This window comes from Apaloderma vittatum, unplaced genomic scaffold, assembly GCF_000703405.1.
Source record: "Apaloderma vittatum isolate BGI_N311 unplaced genomic scaffold, ASM70340v1 Scaffold26176, whole genome shotgun sequence".
Lineage (NCBI taxonomy): Eukaryota > Metazoa > Chordata > Aves > Trogoniformes > Trogonidae > Apaloderma > Apaloderma vittatum.
The window spans coordinates 1-11,117 of record NW_009721623.1 but is presented as its reverse complement, the minus strand read 5'-3'; the positions used below and the strand labels follow the sequence as shown (position 1 = coordinate 11,117).

The following is an 11,117-nucleotide window of genomic DNA, read 5'->3' as shown; positions in this document are numbered from 1 at the left end:
GACGGACGGGACGGTTCGTTAGAACCTGGCGGACTTCAGGATTTGTGGCGAAAAGCCTGGCCCTCTGCCAGTAGCCACCTGCTAGCCAGGGCAGTCTGTCTGCCCTTCCCTCTGCCCCGTTTGTCCCACTTGGGGTGCCTGTGAATTGTTGTGCCGCCCAGGGTCACTCCTTCGGGAGCACTGGTAAGAGTTTGAATTGTTTGTCTGGTTCCTTGGCTCGCAAGGGGTTTTCACGTGTCAGGAGTTGTTTGTTCAGGGCAGTGGTGTGAAGAGAACATGGTCTTGAGTCACAAAAATAAGATCTTTTTATAGGTCAGCTCGTAATGTCAGCCCTCCCACTGCCTTGTTGCTTTACTTTAATTGTCTTAGTTTGGGGGAAAAAAAAAGTTGATTTCCTTTTCTAGCTACGAAGAAAAGGTGGAGAGAAATGATCGTGTCATGGCTACTGGCAGTCAACCAGGCTTAAGCTGCTGAGTTTACATACTTTCTGTCTAGTATTATTAATAATTCTTGCTTTATTTTTACATGTGCAGGAAGGATTCCATACGTGGCAAGGAGTCTGCTCTGAGGTCTGGACAAAATGGCAAGCCTTCTGCGCATAGCTGTTAGTGGATGCTCGGCTCCTGTTTTTGGCAATGTGTTACCACCTAAGACACACTGTGCAAAGATGCTGTGTTTGCGGATGTTTAGAACTCACCAGATGCTCAGGTCTCAGGCAGCTTCAAAACCAGGTAAATTGACTCAACTATAGTAAATATTTTATTTTAAAACAGGAAGCTAGGTTGAGTTTTTCTTTCAGATATGCATTAGTACAGGAGAGACTTAATGTAGAAAGAACACTTAAATCACTTCAACACCGTACTTGACTCTGTCAAATGCAGTTTAATTTTATGCTGTCTTTGAAGGGTTTATGCAGAAAGTGTTTGTGTTTATTATTAATACTTTGGATCCAAATAGCTTTTGTGGGTGTGGCGGATCAGAGCTCCTGCTGACACCTCGCTTGATAGAAGTATTTGAACAAATGCTTTGCTTAGTTAAAAGCGTGAGTTCCTCCATGAGTTTTGGTAGTGCAACTCTCTGTGTGCATGCAGGGGAAAATACAGCCCTCACAAAGAGAGCATCTGCAAGCATGACTATATGTAAACATATTATCCCATCAAAAATGTAAGTTATCGCATCTAAAAAAAACCTTTTCACTTGGTTCAGCAAACTTACATTGTACCACTTCGAAGAACTTTTGATCTGCATCTTCCTGTGTAGAGTGTGTTGGTATATTTGCAGTAATACTATTTTAATGCAGATAATGGGCAGGTTCAGGTATTTTTGGTAGACAAAATGGAGGAGGCAATGGGGGCATCTTTGATTCCAGTTTATGATGTGAGTCTGGTGTATGAAAATGAGAACTGACTTTTTTTTTTTTTTTCCTTCCTCTGTCCTTTGCTGTGTGTAGCCTGACAGCTAGAAGACTGGAGAATGTATAAAACTGGTTTAGTGATATTGCTGCCTGTTTTCTTGCATGAGTTATGTCTGCCTGAAGGAATTTAGAGACCCTGCTTCAGTGCAGATCTAGAGTCATCTCAATCTACAACATATTAACGTGGAGAGTTAGACAGTTTGTGCACGTGATGTTCAGTGCTTCCAAACGCAGTAGGTAACTGCATTAGATATTCTAAAGTGTTAGAAAATTAGTGCTATTTGTGGACAAATGTGTCTGATTGTGAAAACATAGAATGTAAGATTATACTGTGTAACAGAAACCTCTGCTGCATGGAATTTCTTGCAGTACTAACAGTGGCTGATGCATTTTGGAGTCCTTTGAAATCAGTGACCCAGTGTTTTGGAGCTCCTGAACAAATGTGGTGAAAGAGTTACTTAACTCTGAGGCCAGCTGATAACCTGTATCGCATGACTTTTTACCACAATTGCATGGTGAGACCTGAACTTCTGTGCTCTGACGGACAAATTTTTTTAAGTATCTGAATGCAAGAGATGTCTGTCTGTCTTGTTATGGCAAATTGTCCCTTAGTTCAAAGTGTTAACCTGGGACATAGGAAACCAGGCTCAAAGTTCTTTCTCGCATGTCCCAGGCAAGTGCCCTTGTTGTTTGAGTTTGTAATCAATCTTTGTATTTGACTTTGACCACAAATCTGATCAGTTTTGTTGAAATCAGTATGCTTGTCTCTGTGTGTGCGTTTTCTTGTTTTTATGAATCACTTTTCAGAAATTTTCCCACAAGGACAGAGAATTCTGATTAGTGTCATGTGTTTAAGCATTCAGTGCTGTCCCATCAGGTATGTCACGTGGAAGCCCTTATTTAAGAGTAAACTGTAGTCATGAGATGCAGTTATTTAATGCTGAGAAATATAAGTTTGATAAGTCTTCTAGTTGATAATTAAGCTGTCCGTACAGTTTGCTGTGGTAACATGAGATTTGTCATTCAGTAGAGGGCAAATTAAGGATAAAACAGCCATTGAATGACAAATACAGAGGCAACAGTACTGCTACTAATAATTAAGTGCTCTTGAATTAAACTTTACAGTGTATGAAATAAATACATTTTATTCTATCTTTTAGTAATTGATTATAGTGACACTTGGCAAAATCACTCTAAAAGCAGTAGGTTTTCTGAAAAGACTGGTGTCACACTAATTCTTGTTAAGCCTGTACTTATTACTTCTGTTCTCTCAAACTAGCTTCTTGCTTTGTTCAGGATATGTTATGTATAAGAATAACAGCTGCTTGAGGAGTGAAGAGATTTGGAGTCAGTTGAAAAGTTAGCTTGGAGGATAGATTCTTATTGCTATTCAATTTGCTGCTATTTTCTTTTGTTTCTTAGAAACACAGGAATTTTAATATAGGAGTAAACAACTATTGCTGTAACCTGAAGTAGTTGCTAGCAGCAGGTGCTTCAGAAACAGATGTAAAACCTTCTCAAGTGTTCAGAGAGGTACTTACAGTGTGACCAGCTCTGAGGTTTCCAGTATGCTTCCAGATTGATTTGTTCTACAGCTGTGTGGCTTTTGCCCCTCTCTCTCTCTATCACGATTTTTCATCTTCTTTCTTAGTTTCCTTTGGTTTTTTCCCCCTAAATCTTACAGAATTGGTAAACCTGTAACAGTTTATTATCAATTGATTCCTTAGTTAAGCTATACATTATTTACAAACCATAGATATTCTCCTTTAGTTTCCTTGGGCTTTTGTATCTCCTTGCTTGTGTAAGAAGGGGGATCAGGTGTTTGTTTAATCTTCTGTACCATTTTTTTCTTTTGTTTTTGCCAACATAATATTGCTGTTCTTCGGAATATATCCTCTTCAGAACAGGTGAGATGGTTTGTTTAAAGCTCATATTAGAGTAACCTAGAAATTAGGCAAGTTGCATATGCTCTATTCCTATTGCAAAACGTGGCATATGGTCAAAACTTCTTTGTCTTTTCTTTAAATCAGTTTCTAGTATGTGTTGATACTGTTGCTACAGACTACTTCCTGAAATCAGGTTAAGGAGATTAAAAAAATGTAGTTTTCTGTATTTCTCAACGTACAGTGTTCTGAATTTTCTTGGTAGGTTTTACTTAGGATCTTCTTTAAACACTCAGTTTGTAAACGGAAATTAAATGGAGAAACTTGCTTCTAGAGTTATTTTTAATGGTTTGATTTTTGGAACTTGGAAGTGCAAACTACCTACTAATTTTTTTACCTGAAGTTTGAGACTGTGCTTTGAATATGTCCTCATGACACAGCTGGGATTATTTTAAAGGGATGAGAGTGACTTCTTACCAGTTTTTCTAAATTCTAATTTATGTACATTCATACTAAGAGTATAAATTTAATGATTCTACTTTTGGTAGTAGCAGAATCCATCTGATGTTGATTCTCTGTATCAAAAAAAAGTTCACTGAGTAGAAGATAGACATTACAATGCTGTCAAAGTCTTCACCTGACTCAAAAAGGTGCTCAAGGTATGTGTATTTCAGACTGCCTTTGGAAGGTGTTCCTGATGTCATAAAGCAGTAATCTAGTTACTAAGACAGGGAGTTCTTAAAGAGATTATGATGTGGAGGTTTATGAAGACAACTCGAAAGCTTCACATTCATACTGTTTTAAGCGCATGGCAAGGATAGCACATACGCTTTCTCAAAGCTTAATTCGAGATCCTAGGTTTGAAATTCTAGATTTCAGCCTTTCAAAACTAATGACTTTGAAACTGCTGAGTTTAAAAAACCAAATCTATGTTTGTTGTACAGCATCCTTCAAACAGTATTTACAATAACCCGTCTTGGAGTCTTAATGTAGATCTTTGCTTTGCTCTGTTTTGGTGCTGAATGATGTGATATGTTAGGGCAGTCTGCCTGAAAAGTGTCCTATGCTTACTCTAGTGAGAGGCTGGCAAATGAGCATCTGTTCGCTTCTGTATTCGTTTGCTTCTATATTCACTGGTTGCTAGAAAATTGGTAGTAGGACAGAAAGAAAAAAAGGTGTTTCTTCTAGATTTCCTCTCCCAAAGCATTTGAGGAGGTTATAGTCCTCTACTGGTCTCTAATCATTCTGTTTATTAAATAAGGTGCAACTACTTTCTATCTGAAAAAACTGTACATATTTTTATTGCATGCAACAATGTAAAAGAAAGAAATTAAGAAGCTCGTTTAGCTCATAGTGAATGCATATTCCTCCTAGCCATTTACTCTTCTACACTGGAACTCTGCACAAAAGCAAGTGAACAAAAACGTCGTAGTCATCAATTGTCATTTGAGCCTTAGGAGCTAAAAAAAACCCAAACATTTTGCTTGAGAAGTGTCTGAGCTTTAGTCAACTGTCTGTGTGCCTTTAACTTTGCAGTCATTCCTCTATTTCCTTTATACTGTAATGTATTTCTTCCTTCCTTTTTATTTGCGTGCTGAAAAATCCTCCAAAAGGAAAAGTGTAGGTGGCATTCCAATTCTTACTTTCTCAGTGCTTCTTGAAAAGCTTTTTGTGCCCCCTAGAGCTACTTCCTTTCTGTAATTATGATTGCTCTCTTATTATTCCAAGAAATTTTGATCTAAATTTCATTTCTGCTTCTAAAAGACAGAAGAGCTCATTTCCACCAAATTGATTTAATGAAAATCAGAAGCAGGACTTTATTGTGTAGTAATTAGAAGAAGAAACAAAGAGAAGGTTCTCTTCAAATGACAAGGGTAATTTGTATGAGTGACCGCAACAGTTACTGTGGCTTTCAAGTGATTAGTGCTGCTGTGATAGAGATACCCTGAGTTGCAGGGTGCTATTTAGATAGAGTGTATATTGATGAAGCAAATCTCTGCAAAGCATTTTTTGCGGGTCTGTTGTTTTAGAAATACTGTCTCACTTCCTTTGTGATTTTTATGTTCCTTTAAAACATGTTTTTCTGAATTTTATTTTTATCGTGTAATCTAAAGAATTTTAAATGTCCTCCCAACGTATAAAATATGAAAACACTTGTGTCTTTGAATTGTTTATAATTTTATTAATTTAATTTCAAAGAGAAAGCTAAAATTAAAAAAAAAAGGTACAAATAGTACAAGTGATGCACTTCCAGTGATTTTTCAATCTGTCTTCTTGTTTGTGTTCAGTTGGCTTTTTTTAATGGGTTAGAGGACTGACAAGCACAGGTGGATATTTAAGTATCAGTTCTTAGCAACTCTGTATTGTGTTTTCAGAAAATTGTAAGTTGATAGTATCTTTTCAGATGTATATTTTCAGTATGTATTCAATATATTTTCAGATGTACAACTTTAAGCACCTTATAGTCCCAGTTTCACTTAGTAGGTAGATTTACATTTAAAAATATCAAAATAATTGAGTTCCTCAAAGCTCTTGTAGTGTCGTACGCTTTTGGCTTTGTTTTGCTTGCTTCTGTCTTAAAAAACAAACAGGAGAAAAAAGTGAAAAGGAAGCCGTCCTAAAACGTGCAATACTTTACTAGTCTGGTACAGTTTTTGTAGCATGATACATAGTATCGGTGGACAAATTAAAACCAGATTTGTAGTTTAAAACACGCCTTTCACACCCTCCTCCCATTTTTATTTTGGTGGGGGTTTTATTTGATTGTTTTCTTGTTGTTTTTTTTTTTTTTTCCCCTGTTCCTTGATTTTTTATATGAATGACTGCTCAGGCTGCTCAGGTAGTATCTCATCAATATATATGTGGTGTGTCTCGTGTCTTAAGTCACAATCCACGTTTAAATTCCGGATAGACACCAGCGAAACCTGTGCAGAGCTGGGCCTGTGTGCAGGACTGCATGCTGTCTAGTGTAATTGAAGCAATGATGTAGTTTGATAATACGATTATTCTGCTTGAGTCTGTGTATTTATAAATAATGTATTTAAACACTTGATTGAATCAGAGAAGTTTAATTCTCAATTATTAGACTGGAAGCCATACAAATTGTATGTGAACAAGTTTACCTATTTATAATTTGAAACTGTCCTGGTCTGATCTGAACAAAACCAATTTTGTTCAGTGATTTTAATTTTCAACTCAGCCAGTTCTCAGAGGCTGCACTTTGCAAAGTTAACAGCATGGATGTTTTGCTTTTTTTTTTGGATGGTGTCTGCCACTAGAATTGATAACGCCTGATGTTCATAGTTACTGCCAGGGACTGGGATGCAGAAAGTCTCTTATACTTGCTCCTGTAGTAACCAAGGTCACTGATAAATCTGGTCTGCCATGGTGGGGCACTAGGAAGTAGAAGAGTCACAAGGAAGGAAAAAGGTCACATCTCTGGGGAAGAATGGACAGGACAGGTGACGCAAACCTGGCCAGCAAGGTATTCCATTCCATATATGCCATATTCAGTATAAAGGTGAGGGATCAGAGGGGTTTAAGCTCTCTTCTTCGATGGCTGGCGTCCGAGGAGGACTCCGTCTGTTCTTCTGCCCTTGATCCCGATCCATGAGTTCCTGAATCCAGCTCCTGAATCCAGTTCTCAAATCCAGCTCCTGAAACCGGTTCCTGTCTGCTGCTGCATCCAGTCTGGGACTTCCCAGGTCTGGGAAGCAGGTAATGCCTGCTCTGCAGCATTAACGATGATTGCCAGTGGGGGATTGGGTTTAGTATTGGCTTTATGTATATTTGTATATTTTTTCATTGCTTTTATTGTTTTCTTATTAGTACTGTTGTTGTTTCCTTAAAGGTCTTAGTTTTCTTTTCCAATCTATAAGTCTCTCTCCCTTTTTCCCTTTTCCGTTCCCCAAGATAGAGAGCATCTGTCATTTTTTTAGTGGCCTGCCCAGCCCTAATCCTTGACAAACTTTAAGCTGAAACTTGTAAATTGCAGCTTCACCAGTTTCCTGGTGTTATTTAATAGAGTTTTGACAAAGTTAAGACAAGGAGGTAACATTGAGGAGAAATGTAATTGAACTAGTAGATGGATATTCCCTTATACTCCAGCTACTCCCCAAATCTCATTTATTACTTCTGTAGCAACTCTTAGAGTACCCTATCAGTGTAGTTGTGCCTTTCAATGTACTTTGTGGTATGCAGGTTAGATTCATTAATAGTGATCTGAGACAACTGTAATTTGATAGACATTAAAAACATTCAGTTAAAATGCAGTTTAGCTCTTCAAGCTCCTTTTGTTTTATTTTTTCACAAGTGACAGAGGTTTAAGTTCTTACACCAGTTAGAATGTGTTATCACTAGAACAGTGTATTGTATAAATCAGAATGCCAATTACACAATCAGAACGGTTATGAATTTAGATGGATACGAACTGCACCAAACACTTGTTACTGCTTGTGTGGCTGATTTTGATGACCTGCTGATTCCTGAGAGAACAGGGATCTTTAGTAAGATGGTGTAATTTAAGGAAATGTAAAGTACATTGGTAGAAAATAGCAGTTCTCCCTCCTAAGGGAAGAGGAAGCAGGATAGTAAGTGTGACATGCCTGCATGTGTCTGTACAACACTGAAGAGTGCATAAATATCAAGTCATTAATCTGTAGTGCAACTAATGCTGTCTTATCTGTCACCCTTCCAGGAATTCCTTATAAACAGCTGACCGTAGGTGTCCCGAAGGAGATATTTGAGAATGAGAAGAGAGTGGCTCTGTCACCAGCTGGAGTTCAAGCCTTGGTTAAACAAGGCTTCAATGTTGTCGTGGAATCTGGTGCTGGAGAAGCTTCCAAATTTTCTGATGACCATTACAGAGAAGCTGGAGCAAAGATTCAGGGAACCAAGGAAGTCCTGGCTTCTGATTTGATTGTCAAAGTAATGTATTTGCTTTTACATTCGTTTTGGAGAAACGTAGGTCAATTTTTTTTCTAACGGTCTGCTGAAAGTTCAATAAGACCATTTAAATTAGTACTTTCCGTTCTAAGTTCTGATTCAATTGTAGTCTCTTAGTTTTTTTAATACCTCAGGTGTGCACCTACAAGTAATAAACTTGTAAATGACAACATTTAAAAAAAAATGAGGATAATTTCTTATGAAGTTTTTAACTACTTTAGAGGAGTTGTGTTTCTGAGAGCAAGGTAGACTAATTCTAGGCACCAATCATGAGATCCTTGCTCTAGGAAGCTTTTGCTCTGTAATTGGTAACATAGAATTCAAGGTACTCTTTAGAGAGAGTTGCTTGAAATTTTGAAGGTGGAAGTTTCTGATTTTTCTCAATCAGACATCCAACAATTCCACAGAAACAGTGTGTTTCAAAAGTGTTTGTAACTAGATGAGTTGTAGCTGATCTGGAAAGACTGCTAAAAGTGAAGTTGCTTGAGACATAATCTGTGCAGAGTCCTGAAGGAGAAAAGAAAAAGACCTCAGACTTGATGTTGAAGCTTCTTTTCACTGTTCTGTTTGCAGTAACCCTGTCAGGACTGAACACAAAATTTCTGTGACCTAGTTTGTAAACAACCCTTTTAACTAGGTTTCTTTTTGAAAAGTGAGAAGCTCAAAATATGTGAATACAAATGAAGATGAACATCTACTGGACTTCATGCTTGATATTCCGTGTATATATTGACACATTGTCACCTAATTAATGATTCTTAGCCTGTTAATCTTGATTGACACATTTGTTCAGTAATTATTTTGCTTAAAAATGGCAGGTTTGGAGGCAACTGACTGTCCTAAAAACTAGTAACTGCTGGTTAGAAGCCATCAGATCTTTCTGAAGGTGTGTGCTGACTATTACTGCCCTGTCACCAGCCTGCCTAGAGCTAATTCTAAGATGTGGACTACAGTTAAGAGGTGCAACTAATCAGTTCAGTTGGGTAAACAGCCTTTGTTACAGTTCCCTCCTTGTGGACTTTGGGGATGGGAATAGGCAGACTGCAAGCTGGGAGAAATGAAATGGAATGTGTTCTGATTTATTTCCAGTGGTTAATTTGTTAACTTCTCTCTTTCTTCAGGTGAGGGCTCCTATATATAACTCGGCTCTAGGTGTACATGAGGCAGATCTTTTTAAGACAGCGGCCACCTTGATTAGTTTTATCTACCCAGCACAAAATCCAGACCTCTTGAAAAAACTTGCAGAAAAAAAAACTACTGTTTTGGCTATGGATCAGGTTCCACGGGTCACCATTGCTCAGGGATATGATGCACTTAGCTCCATGGCCAACATTGCTGGGTATGAGTCTTACTATTCTTTTTCTTTTTTTTTCCCCACCAGTTTGAGTAAGTATAGCTAGATTAAAAAATTATGTGCTTTGATAAAACAGTTCTGCATCTCTACTTTTATACAGCTGTTTCAAGCAGGATGATGCTGTAGGAACTGTGAAACAACTTAAGTTTCTTATGATCAGCTCTGCAGCAGATCAGAGCAAGGCTTTAAAAAAAAAATAAAAATCAAAGGCAGTTCTTCCAGCTCCTGGACTGTGTTGTCTAGTGCCTTTTTGATCTGAACTAGATCAGAGCGGACTCAGAGATACCCTTAAGGCAGCTTGAGCACAGGTTATCTGTCGATAGGATCTGACGATGTTTGGAGCTAACTAACCTAAACAGCACACGGTATGAATGCAGTTGCCGTGGCAGATATAAACAAAAGATTAAATACTCTCAGACATCTTACAGAATCGTATCACAGTCTTGGTTGGAAGAGACCTTCAAGATCATTGAGTGCAACTTTGTCCTAGCTGATGTTAACTTGGCATCCAGCCACCCATTCTCAGATGGTTACAAAGTAATGGGGCAAAAGAAGTAGCATGGGTAGGCTTTTTGCCCTAAGCAATACATCTCTGCAGAGTTAGGATAAGAGTGTCTTTTTTGATTGTGTTCTTGCTTGTCTAAGTGAGCTTACTGCAAAACTACTCTGGGTTTTGCAATTGCTTGTTCATGTTTTCTTCCTTAATAAGCCTCAGATTACAGCCTTTGAAGGTAGCTTTAAAAACTACGGAGTTAACTTCTGGCAGGTTGTGATTATTGTTCAGGTAAAATGTTATTTGAGAGAGTGAATAGCTGTGCACATCTAGTATGTTGCAGTCCAAAAATTCCTTGATTTTTTAAAAAAAAGGAAGCGGGAAGTATGAAGACTGCTAAACTTGTGCTGAGTAGTAAAATATTAAACTTACTTTATCCTATGCTTGCTGTAGTAAAATGTTCATCCTTTTGGTTGCTGTCATGAATGGAATTGTACTAAACCTGGGAAAATAATGATACTTATTCATCCTTATTTTATAGGTACAAGGCTGTGGTACTGGCAGCAAATCACTTTGGTCGGTTTTTTACGGGTCAGATCACAGCTGCTGGTAAAGTTCCTCCAGCAAAGGTAGGTGCAATTTAAGCAGATACTGTGACAGAAGAATATGTGAGTTCCTGAACCCAGCTAACCACTCCTGCAACTGTGTTAAAAGGCCCTGGGGCTAGTTTTAAAGACTCCCATATTGGTTATTCTCATACCAATTTTTATTCACTACCTGTAGTGTTGTTTTTTTGAGGACCTTGGCAACTAGAGGCCTGTTAGCCTCACCTCTATCCCTGGGAAGATGATAGAGTGGCTCATCTCTAATCAATTGGAAGAAACAAAGGTTGTCAGGAGTAGCCAGCATGGATTTACCAAGCGGAAAATCTTGCTTGGCTAATCTGATATCCTTCTACAAAGGTGTGGCAAAATGGGTTGATGAAGGAAGAGCAGTGCATGTCATATACTTCGACTCCAGTAAGGCTTT

General features: G+C 38.1%; 1 protein-coding gene across 1 annotated transcript; it reads left to right on the top strand.

Moving 5' to 3' along the window:
• Nucleotides 1-531: 531 nt before the first annotated feature.
• LOC104275501 (NAD(P) transhydrogenase, mitochondrial-like) lies at nt 532-10,717 on the top strand (the record flags this gene model as incomplete). The annotated part of the gene is made up of 4 exons (XM_009871473.1): nt 532-731; nt 7,994-8,223; nt 9,363-9,580; nt 10,630-10,717. Coding segments are annotated over exons 1-4 (687 nt in total), but the record flags the coding sequence as incomplete, so codon positions are not given.
• Nucleotides 10,718-11,117: the final 400 nt, after the last annotated feature.